This window comes from Pongo pygmaeus, chromosome 19 (genome assembly GCF_028885625.2).
Source record: "Pongo pygmaeus isolate AG05252 chromosome 19, NHGRI_mPonPyg2-v2.0_pri, whole genome shotgun sequence".
NCBI classification, from domain to species: domain Eukaryota; kingdom Metazoa; phylum Chordata; class Mammalia; order Primates; family Hominidae; genus Pongo; species Pongo pygmaeus.
Genome location: NC_072392.2, coordinates 93,572,240 through 93,584,530, shown reverse-complemented (window position 1 = coordinate 93,584,530; position 12,291 = coordinate 93,572,240). Strand labels below are relative to the sequence as shown.

The 12,291-nt window shown below is 45.1% G+C and overlaps 2 protein-coding genes across 2 annotated transcripts in view; one reads left to right on the top strand and one right to left on the bottom strand.

Annotated features, from left to right (window-relative positions):
- The window catches only part of GRB2 (growth factor receptor bound protein 2), an 87,736-nt gene that overhangs the window by 57,766 nt on the left and 17,679 nt on the right, over positions 1–12,291 (top strand). The gene's annotated exons all lie outside the window — the stretch shown is intronic.
- On the bottom strand, positions 8,906–9,235 carry LOC129016726 (large ribosomal subunit protein eL42-like). The gene has a single exon (XM_054456365.2). It carries the CDS (start codon positions 9,233–9,235, stop codon positions 8,915–8,917), a length of 321 nt encoding a protein of 106 aa, XP_054312340.1. The 3' UTR covers positions 8,906–8,914.

Here is a 12,291-nt window from a genome sequence, read left to right as displayed (position 1 = left end):
GGGAGGATCACTTGAGCCCAGGAGGTTGAGGCTGCATTGAGCTGTGATTGTGCCTCTGCACTCTAGCCTGGGCCACAGAGCAAGAACCCTGTCTCAAATTTTGAAAAAGTAGTTAAGAGAACAGAATTGTTTGGTTCTTTTATAGTTTTCTTCTCCCAAGTAGTTGGTAGAATTTGGATACTTTCTGCCCCATAACAAATGTCACTTTATATAAAGGAGCATGTCCTTAATGCATTCCAAAAGACATATACAACTGATTTTAGGCTAATTTCAGTCTGAGTCCTGGTAGAGAACACCTGACACACTTAAATTGAGAGGATTTTAATAATGAGACTATTTGCAAGGTGTTGACCCCAGCCGGGGACCTCCACACTCAGCCCATTCAGGCTAAGTCCTGGTTGCGCACCAGCTCAGCTCATGGCTGGGCCAGGTATGCCCCAGCTCGCCTGTGTGGCTTGTACCCAGGTTCAGCAGTTCCCAAGGTCTTGTCCAGTGTCTGAGAAGAATGAGGTTACACTGGCAGTTTAAGGGTGAGGAGGGTGGAGAAGGAGAAGAATTCTACTGAGTGGTGAACAGCTTTCAGGAGGGGAGGGGGTAGTGGTTCCCCACCCCTGAAGTCTGGTGGTTTCTCTCCCAGTGTGGCTGGGTCGGGGCTTTTATGGGCTCAGAACAGGGTCATGCATGCTGAATGGTTTGTGGGCATGCAAAGAAAGGCTAAAGCAAAGGCACCACTCAAAGGTGGGCATGGCAGTGTAGAAAATCAATTAGGAAAGGGTAGGTAGATGTAAAATAGGTGAAGAGTGGGGATCAATCAGAGGAAAACCTACCAAATGGGAAGATGGGTTCTCAGTCCGGTCCATGTGGCTTTCAGGCTTTCAATTGTCTTTGGCTTAGAGGTGGGGTTTCACTGGGGACCCGCCCCTGTGAGGCATTTGTCTGCCTCCTGCCACTATCAGTGTGGGCGAAGTTTCTCTAGAAACCACAGGGATAATGCAGTGTCCACAGCTGGTAATCAGGTTACCACCATGAGGCCTACGACAGGGAGAAGGAAGGGGGAGGAGTTGCCCAAACCTGGAGAAGGAAAGGACTTACTTTCAATTGAGAGTCCAAGACTGTCCACAGACACTCCCAGGGTGGGAGCTGGGAGAATGAACGCCCTGACCTGACCCTCCCTTCCTCTGACCTTCTGCAGGCCTCCCCATTGATTAACAGCACTGGGAGCCAGAGAGTGAGGGAGCCTGTTGATGTGGTTCTTACAGATCCAAAAAGTCAGAGCAGGCTGGGCACAGTGGCTCATGCCTGTAATCCCAGCACTTTGAGAGGCCAAGGTGACTTGAGGTTAGGAGTTCAAGACTAGCCTGGCCAACATGATGAAACCCCGTCTCTACTAAAAAATACAAAAATTAGCCAGGTGTGGTAATCCCAGCCGCTTGGGAGGCTGAGGCAGGGGAATCACTTGAACAACCCGGGAGGTGGAGGTTGCAGTGAGCCAGGATTGCGCCACTGCACTCCTGCCTGGGCGAAGAGTGTGATTCTGTCTCCAAAAAAAAAAAAAAAGCAAGAAAAGCAAGGTGTCAGCTGGATCTGGAAAGACAGATGGAGGATACCAGCACAAGATTGATACCTGTCTTTGTTTTTTTGGAGACGGAGTCTCACTCTATTGCCCAGGCTGGAATGCAGTGGCGCAATCTCGGCTCCCTGCAACTTCTGCTTCCCAGGTTCAAGCGATTCTCCTGCCTCAGCCTCCCGAGTAGCTGAGCCCACCACCATGCCCGGATAATTTTTTGTATTTTGTAGTAGAGACAGGGTTTCACTATGTTGGCCAGGTGGGTCTTGAACTCCTGACCTCAAGTGATCTGCCTGAAAAAAAAAATCAGTGGCTGAGAGGAAGACCACTGAGCAGCATCTCATCACCAAGTCCTTTTGATTCTACCTCCAGAAATACCTCGACTCTCTCCTCTCTGCCGCACTGCCCCAACCACCTGCACCTCCTTACAGTTCATCTCACAGTCAGCCAGAGGAGCTTTTGAAAAATGCAAACCTGAATGTCACTCTCAGCGACTTCTGATGATTGTAACATATAAGCTTGAGCTTCTTAATTTGCATACTGTGGTCTTCTGCCAGACCACCCACAGGAGAGCCTTTGATCTCCCTTCAAATGTCACTGACTTGGGGAGGCTTTCTCAGACAGCCCCCACCCCCAGACTAGTTTAGGTCCCTGTGTTTTCTGCTCCCTGACCCCGTCCACTAGCTCGAATCCACATTTGCAGTTTGTATTGTCATTACCTGTTAAACTCTCTGCATTCGCCTGCAACCTGGGGGTGGGGGTGGGGGTGGGGACTTGCCACTCTACCCCAGTTCCTCTTCCTCTGTCATGTGATTATAACAAGCCTTTCCCGATTTGGAACTAGATTAACTGCTTCAGAAGTAGAAATGCGTTTGGAACTAGCTTTTTGAGTTGGAAATTAACGGCGTCCTGGTGGGAGGACCCCAGCCTTGAGTTTTTCAGTCCTGTATCCTGATGCATATGCTGGCGAATAGCTCTGTGACCAACATTGCTTTTTCTTCTTTCAATAACATCCTCTGAGGTGGCTCTTGGGTCACAGAACGACTGAAAATCGATCAGTCCTTTCATTGACCTCTTGAATCATAGTCTTACGTGGAATTAAATAAACTCTGTTGTCGGGCGGGGCTCGGTGGCTCACGCCTGTAATCCCACAACTTTGGGAGGCCGAGGTTGGCGGATCACGAGGTCAGGAGATCGAGACCATCCTGGCTAACACGGTGAAACCCCATCTCTACTAAAAATACAAAAAAAATTAGCCGGGCATGGTGGCGGGCGCCTGTTGTCCCAGCTACTTGGGAGGCTGAGGCAGGAGAATGGCGTGAACCCAGGAGCGAAGGTTGCAGTGAGCCGAGAGTGTGCCACTGCACTCCAGCCTGGGGGGCAGAGCGAGACTCCATCTCAAAAATAATAATAATAAATAAAATAAATAAACTCTGTTATCATTAATTTTCAGGGTGGAGGTTTGAGCTCCTGTTTTCTGCTTTATGCTGAGGCAGTGGGAAGTGAGTAGAGACCTTAGAGGGTGGAACTGACACACAGGAGCCGGTTTACCTGTTAGCATCACAAAACATGAGTAACGGCTGCTCCCCCAGGCCGGGGTGGGGGGGGGGGGGCAGCGGCCGGTGGCGGGGGTTGGGGGGGGGCTTTGTGTTTTATTTTTTGAAGAGAGGAGTGTAGGATTTCATGTAAGATTAAAAGCCTCCTTCTGTTAGTGAAAGGATGAAAAGGACAGTTGCTAAATATGTGTCATTAAAGTAAAGAAATAGCTACAGTTGAGGCCGAGCGCGGTGGCTCAACACCTGTAAATCATGGCATCTTGGAAGGCCGAGGCGGGCAGATCACTTGAACTCAGGAGTTCGACACCAGCCTGGCCAACTTGATGAAACCCTGTCTGTACTGAAAATATAGAAATTAGCCAGCTTGGTGGCAGGCACCTGTAATCCCAGCTGCTCAGGAGGTTGAGGCAGGAGAATCGCTTGAACCCGGGAGGTGGAGGTTGCAGTGAGCCGAGATCGCGCCATTGCACTCCAGCCTGGGCAACAAAAGCAAGACTCCGTCTGAAAAAAAAAAATTAGCTACAGTTGAGGTTATTTGGGTTATTTCCAGTTAGAAGTTCTGATACCGTTAATAAATATTTTACTTCTAAGCTAAAAGAAGCTTAACCAGTCTTTTAGTTAATAGCAGCCAAATCTGGCCAAGAGAACAATCTGTCCCTCTATTTGCAACTTGCAGAGTCTGCCATGTTCCTTCTACTCACAATCCACACAGACTAAGCAGAGCTAAAGATGCAGACAGGGAATAACCAAGTTCACACTCATCTAGGATGTTTTCCTGATACCCCCTAACCTGGAGTTAAGTCATCGTCTTTGGTGTTTGGAAGTCAGATGTTTTCTATTGAATTGATGCCTACATAGTACCCATAACTCCCCGCTCCTGACATCCGTCACACTGTGATGAACCTAGCAGCTTTATAGTCCCTAAGCTCCTTGGGAAGGGTATCCATTTTATCCTCAGTTCACCTAGCTCAGGGCTTGGTGTTTATCTAGTACAGGTCATCATATGATTGTTGAATTTTTCAAATACACAGATTTTTCTTGAAACTTCTTGATCTCTGCATCGGTCTCTTTCTGCCCCCTCCCTTCCTCTCCTTTCTTCTCCCTGCTCCTGCAGTTGAAATTCTGACATTCCAATAGCATTTCAGCTCCACCAAATAGGACTTCCACATGTCACAGAACGAAAGACAGTTATTTTGAATGGAAACTTTTTGTACCCCTTTGGTAGAAGTTTATTTTGGGGTATTGTCTATACATTTAGGTTTCACTGCCTCCAGATTTATCTGGGTGGAGTAATATCACATAAGTGTGAACTACCTTCCTGTTTTGTTAAAAAATATCAAGAGCAATTTCTCTTGATGATAAGAGGTCAACTGAAGAGGTTGATGAGCGTATCCTAGTTATCTTTTGAACTAAAATATTTCTCAGAGAAAGAAATATCCTGTAATTTGGTTAGTCTTAATTGTTCATCTTCTAACATGTGTGAACATTATAAAGAAATTTTTTTAATACATGAATAGTCCTGGTCTCTTAATGTGATCATTTTTCTCCGTCAACCTAGTTGCTGGTCAGTGGGTGAATCAAAAAGTCCAAGGTCTTGCAGACTGTTTTATAAAAATTTTGCTGGCAGAGTTGTAGCTATTAAAATTACCACCCTGCAAAAGCCTGTCACAAGTCAGACAGGCACACCGAAACAGAATTAGACCTCACATTGCCAGGAAGCGCCCCATCCTGAGAGGGATTAATAGGACATGTGTAGAAACAGACTTACACCTCCTCTCTCCCTGGTCCAGCCCCCTTTATCCCTGTCATACTGAAAGTTCCCTGCTCTACCCACCCACCCCCACTCCTTCGCAATCTTGTACTTTTTTTTTTTTTTTTTTTTTTTGAGACAAGGTTTCTCTCTGTCACCCAGGCTGTAGTGCAATGGTGCAATCACAGGTCACTGCAGGCCTCGACCTCCCAGGCTCAAGCAATCCTCCCACCTCAGCCTCCCGAGTAGTTGGGACTATATGTGCACACCACCATGCCAGGCTAATTGTTGAATATTTTGTAGAGACAGGGTCTCCCTGTACCCTCTAGGATGGACTCAAACTCCGAGGCTCAAGGCATCCTCCCGCCCTGGCTTCCTGGAGTGCTGAAATTACAGGCGTGAGCCACTGCACCCAGCCTACTTAGACAAAGAAGTGGGTGGCCTTGTGGAAAGGTACTCCATGCAGCCTTCAGGCAGGGTGCTTAAGTTACAGGAAGACTGATTGTTTAATTCTCTTACCTCCTTTACCTCTCCTTGCTTGGATCAACAAACTCATGACAGTCTTTCTAGGATCTATTTAAGAGGTTCTTGTGTATCACCAAGAATGTATAAATTGACTGGGTACGGTGGCTCATGCCTGTATTCCTAGCACTTTGGGAGGCTGAGGTGGGAGGATCGCTTGAGCCTAGGAATTAGAGAACAGCCTGGGCATCATATGAAGACCCTCGTCTCAATTTTTTATTGAAAAAGAAGAGAGAGAATGTATAAATTGTTGTAGACCCAGCTTGCTCTAGGGCACTAAATGTATTACTTAAAACACTTAGAACAAAGCCCCCACATATAAGTCAGTTCCCCAGAATATGCTAGATACCATACTAAGAGCTGTGAGGAAGACAAATGAGAACTGGGTATGGAGCCAGCTTCATTGCTTGTGGGTTAGTTTGGGAGGGGGCCAAGACATAGCAGCACATGATACAAGTAGTGATAGACGAGATACCGTAAGGGATTATATTATTGACAGTAATTCTCCATTAAATACTATAAGATTGAAGCAGAGGGAAAGGTGACCAGGGTGGTTGTAAGCTCTGAACTGAATTTTGAAAGACTTCAATAGACAAGGAAAAGTACAGACAAGCGGTGGGGAGGAGTACAGTGTGTTTAGAGGTCGGTGAGTTGACTAGCTGACTGCACGGCAGGGCTCATTTGGAGAAGCAATGGGTGATCAGAGCAGATAGTCGGTGATGGCCAAATTATGAAAACTGGAATGCCAGACTATATTTGCACTTGCAGAAGGATACTTAAGGCTTTTTAACGGAAAAATGGTGGTGGTTAACTTTGGAGCACTTAAGCCTTGTTGCCTGGACATTTGGTGGGTCCCCATCTCCTGACTCACCAATGTTTCGCTGTCACACTGATCCCCACTTTGAGCAGCTACTTTTCAGAAAGGTGGCAGTTGGAAAGAAAGCAGTATTCAAGGGACACGACTCCTTCCTTCATAGGCAGAGGGAAGTATAAAGTAATGAATGATTTTTACCATGGAAAGTTGGAGTTTGGGGACTTTGTCCTCCTCCCTGTCTTTCCTTCCTCCTTCCCTTTTTTTTCTTCTTTTCCTTTAAAAACGTTTGAAAGATGCTAAGTCAGAACCTCTCACCATTCCATCACCAGGGGTCAGGAGGTATACTTGACTGTTTTTTTTTGTTTTTTTTTTTTTTTTAAATGGAGTCACTCTGTCACCCAGGCTAGAGTGCAATGGCGTGATCTCAGCTCACTGCAACCTCTGCCTCCTGGCTTCAAGCGATTCTCCTGCCTCCAAGCGATTCTCCTGCCTCAGCCTCCTGAGTAGCTGGGATTACAGGCATGCGCCACCAAGCCCAGCTAATTTTTTATATTTTTAGTAGAGACAGGGTTTCACCATGTTAACCAGGCTGATCTCAAACTCCTGACCTCAGGTGATCCACTCGCCTCAGCCTGCCAAAGTGCTGGGATTACAGGCGTGAGGCACCGCGCCCGGCCAGGAGAGTTTCAAAACTTCATAAATGCATTTCATTTCTTCTCAACTTTCTGGTTGTTAAAAGCCAAGTACGTATCACCTGGCCTGGTTGGCGAAGATGCTTTTCAGATTTTTATTGAGCCGTGGCCTTGCTGTAGTTGCAGTCATTCCAAATGGAGACTGATCTGCTCGGCATATGTGAGAACTGTTCTCTCTGTGTTCCTGGGTGAGCAATTCAAGCTTTCTGTGGGACCAGGAACCTTAATTATTGAACTACCTTTGCTGGTTATCTCATCACTAAAATTCTTAATAGTTTATCTACACTGTGGGTGTTTTTCATGATTTGGCACACAGCATAGCAGGCAGCATTGCCAAGATGTTTTTCATGTTGCAGAAAAACTGTAACAGATGGAGGTGGTGATTGTATAGCACTTATTTAAAGTGTTAGTAATGAATCACTATAACTTGAAACTGAGTCAGTTATCCATACTAAGGGAAGTTGAAGAACATTCTAATAGCGTCTAATAAAATACGTAATCGGGCACCTGAAGATAACTGACTTTGAGTGGCTCTCCCACTACTGTTACCCTAGCCAGGGCGCTTAGAATTTATTCTTAGGAGCTAAAGTCTTTTAAAAGCTTGCATGCATGTGTGTTTTCTCTTTTCTAGGAACTTGAAATTATGTAGTAGATGTCACTAGAATTCTTGAAATTTGTCTTCAAGTCATGGCAGTATTTCAGTATCGCTTGTTTGGGATTGCCTGAGTGATACTCAAGAGTTAGACTAGTTTTATCTGGGTTCTTTGAAGAACTGGGGACACCTCACTGGCTTATGTTGAATTTCTGCACTGCAGGGACCAACTATAAATGGTGTTTTTGGTTTTTTACGTGTGAAGAGCTTTAAAATGTAATTCTTCCTATCATTCATGCACAAATGTTCTCACACAAATTGCTTCACAGATTGATAAAACTTTGAATAATTTTTCCCTGAAGAAATGTTGAACTTTCTGCAAGCTGTTGGAATTGGAGCGCGTGTTGAAAGGCTTGATGGGACCATAACTGTACAGCTTATTTCTTTTAAAAAAAATTATGATTTCTATTTTTTATTCATTTACAGATGACTGAATATGTTCAGGCCAGAAAATATCCGCTTACTTCAAAATGCAGCAATTTATAAACAAAATACTTGCCATTTTTCTAAATGACACCTTTTTCTATAATTTGTATAGAAAATTAAGTGCAAGGGCCGGGTGCCGTGGCTCACGCCTGTAATCCCAGCACTTTGGGAGGCCGAGGCGGGCGGATTGCCTGAGGTCAGGAGTTCAAGACCACCCTGGCCAACATGGCGAAACTCCATCTCTACTAAAAATACAAAACAATTAGCCGGGTGTGGTGGTGGACACCTGTAATCCCAGCTGCTTGGGAGGCTGAGGCACGAGAATCACTTGAACCCAGGAGGCAGAGGTGGCAGTGAGCTGAGATGGCGCCATTGCACTCCAGCCTGGGTAACAAGAGTGAAACTGTCTCAAAAAAAAAAAAAAAAAAAAGAAAAGAAAAATGTATGTATCATTATAGGTCAGTGAATTTTCACAAACAGAACACACCCAGGTCAGGAAATGTGAGATAAACAGCACCTCCAGAGTTCCTTCATGTCCCCTTCCATTGACTCGTACATATATGTATGTGTGTGTGTGTGTGTGTGTTTTGAAGTAAACATAAACTCTTGGGAGGCCGAGGCGGGTGGATCACGAGGTCAAGTGATCGAGACCATCCTGGCCAACATAGTGAAACCCCGTCTCTACTAAAAATACAAAAAAAAACAGCCAGGGGTGGTGGCGGGCGCCTGTAGTCCCAGCTACTCAGGAGGCAGAGGCAGGAGAATGGCATGTACCCGGGAGGCGGAGCTTGCAGTGAGCCGAGATCGCGCCACTGCACTCCAGCCTGGGCAACAGAGCGAGACTCTGTCTCAAAAAAAAAAAAAAAGAAAAGAAAAGAAAAAGAAAACATAAACTCAAGATTTTATTGTCTTCATAATAAAACAAAAGATGACGCTTAGAACTGGATCACTTGGCCCTTTCTCTTCTTATCTCCTCCCAGTTCAAAATGCTTGCATCTTTTAATAGCCAGCATTCTCTTAGATCTGCAGTTGGGCTCAATGCACTCAAGCCTTAGCACAGTCTTCTTTGTGGTTTCAGCCTTTTTCCGGAAAATCGGCTTAGTCTGCCCACCATAGCCACTCTGTTTCCTGTCGTAACGCCACTTTCCCTGGGCATATAGAGAATCCTTACCCTTCTCGTACTGTGTCACTTTGTGGGGTTGGTGCTTGCCGCACTTCTTAGAGAAAGTCCAGCGAGTTTTAGGAACGTTGACCATTTGCGTGAGTGCTATCGGCACAGAAAGGACTTGTATATTTTTAATTCTTCTGTATAAAGCTCACCTCATTCCTCATCTCTTAAATTTCTTCCTGATTTGGGCTCTTAACATTATTTTCAGTCTCTTTGCAAAAAAAACCAAAAAACAAAAAGAACTCTCTTCACTGAAACTTGTCTCTTCCTCCTTTCATAATCTCATCTCTTGATCAATCTGCTTCCGTTAAACCAAAGTGTCTTGTGTGGCTAGAAAGTCATAACTCGAGGGAATATGGGGGTCGGAATAGAAAATGCAGCTGTGGGGTAATAGCTAAAAACATTCCTTGGAGATTTTAAAGCTGAAGGAAACTTTTTTTGTGAGCTCACCCGTGGATTTGTGCAGAGGGAGTGAATAAGCAAGTGAAGACACAGTGATGGGAGCAGCTTGCTCGTGCTCAGGAGTCTGACTAGGCCTTTAAAAATTATTTGTGGCCAGGCAAGGTGGCTCATGCCTGTAATCCCAGCACTTTGGGAGGCCAAGGTGGGCAGATCAGCTGAGGCCAAGAGTTCGAGACCAGCCTGGCCAACATGGTGAAACCCTGTCTCTACGAAAAATACAAAAATTAGCTGAGCATGGTGATAGGCGCCTGTAATCCTAGCTACTCAGGAGGCCAAGGCAGGTAAATCACCTGAGGTCAGAGGTTCGAGACCAGCCTGACCAATATGGTGAAACCTATGGTGAAACCCCATCTCTGCTAAAAATACAAAAACTAGCCAGGCATGGTGGCGGGTGCCTGTAATCCCAGCTACTCGAGAGGCTGAGGCAGAGAATCACTTGAACCTGGGAGGCGGAGGTTGCAGTGAGCCGAGATTGTGCCACTGCACTCCAGCCTGGGCAACAGAGTGAGACTCTGTCTCAATAAAAATAATAATAATAATAATAATAATAATAGTAGTAGTAGTAGTAGTAGTAGTAGTAATAGTAGACCGGGCGCGGTGGCTCACGCCTGTAATCCCAGCACTTTGGGAGGCCGAGGCAGGCAGATCACGAGGCAGGAGATCGAGACCGTCCTGGCTAACACAGTGAAACCCGTGTCTACTAAAAATACAAAAAATTAGCTGGGCGTGGTTGCAGACGCCTGTAGTCCCAGCTACTGGGGAGGCCGAGGCAGGAGAATGGCCTGAACCCAGGAGGCGGAGCTTGCAGTGAGCCGAGATCGCGCCACTGCACTCCAGCCTGGGCAACGGAGCGAGACTCCATCTCAAAAAAAAAAAAATAGTAATAGTAATAAAATAAAAATTATTTGTGAAGGATGTGAGCTTTCACCTAAAGCCACAGCAAATGAAACAGTCTTTGTAGGTGCAGCCTCATCCACAGATGCTTCTGGTCTTTGCCCCCTCGAGGCTCTCCAACGTTCATTTGTGTTCTTTGCTGTTTTGTTTTCTTTTTCTTTCTTTTCTTTTTTTTTTTTTAACCTGACACTTCAGTGGCTGTTTTGTATACTTGAACATTTGAATAAAAGTTAATTTTTAGGCATCTAATTACATCACTCCAGTTTCAGGGCTTCTGTGTGCAAGCTCCCAGTGCAGGTGGAGCAGTTGGGTTGAAAGGCCTGGTCTCTGGCTCAGGGTTGCAGCTACATTGTTCCTCCTGTGTTTTGCCTCCGGCAGAACCAAGCTTTTTCTGAAATTCTAGAGTGAAGAGGTTTAGAGGTATGTGCAGCAATACCTGGGCTATCTGGTAACGTGATATTCTGGATACTAGAATTTTCCAGATAACCAAAATCGTAACCATTCATGTACTCAAATGTTACATTTTTGGCCAGCATGGTGGCTCACGCCTATAATCCCAGCACTTTGAGAGGCCAAGGTAGGTGGATTGCTTGAGGCCAGGAATATGAGACCAGCCTAGCCAACATGGTGAAATCCCATGTCTGCTAAAAATACAAAAATCAGTTGGGTGTAGTGGTGCATGCCTGTAATCCCAGCTACTTGGGAGGCCGAGGCACTTGAATCACTTGAACCCGGGAGGTGAAGGTTGCAGTGAGCCGAGATCATGCCACTCCACTCCAGCCTAGGTGACAGAGCAACAGAGCAAGACTCTCTCAAAAAAAAAATTACATTTTTAAAAGCATTAATTCCATATTTTCCTGCTTTCTGGGGGAGAAAAACATACTAAACACCAAGTAATAATTTTTGTTCTGTAGACAGCCATAGTTCTAAGTTGATGTCAAATCTAGGAGTTGCCCTGGAGTTGTGTTTATTGGGGGAGGGGACACTTTTTAGGGAGTTTGCCTCTGTCTTGGTAAAGGTGACAAGAAGAGAGTGTAGCTCTATGAACTCCTGGCAGGTAAATAGAGTTATCTTTTTCTACAAAGTTATTGGTCACAAATCAAAAGTGTCCCTTTCTAATGATTACTTTGTTCTATTTTGATGCACAAATAGGTTACAAGCAGCTCTTTGTCAGTCTGACTCTCTATCTTCCAAGAACAAGTGTATATGGTAAAAGTAGACACACCTCACCATTTCAGGAGTTAAGACATTTTCAAAAACTCTTCATAGCTGGTATGGGTGCACGCACCTGTAGTCCCAGCTACTCCAGCCTGAGCAACACAGTGAGACTCTGTCTCTGAAATAAACTAATAAATATTGTTTATAAGCCTGTGGGGTTTTTATTATTACTATAAGATAATGCTTTATAAGATCATTATTAGGTCACGTTTTCCTTCTAGACCTTAGTTTTGGTAGATAACAGAATCCTGGCCTTAAATAACTTTTAAAGTAGCTCCTTTTCTCAAAGGCTATTCAGAGTTTTCTGTGCTGCCAGTACAGGGGCAGGTGGTGGTGGCCCGGCGGGGTTCAAGCGCACTTTCCCTCCTCAAACTTGTCGTTGGTATGTGCTTTATAATTGTCTATCAATACAGCACCACTGCTGGCCGCAGCACAATGCAGTGTTTTTAAAATGAAGACTTAAAAATTATGAGTGTACCTTGCATATATTGTTTTATCTCATTCCAGTCTTTAATGTGATTTTTTTACAAGAAATGAAATGATGACTAGAAGAAAGTTTTCATCAATACT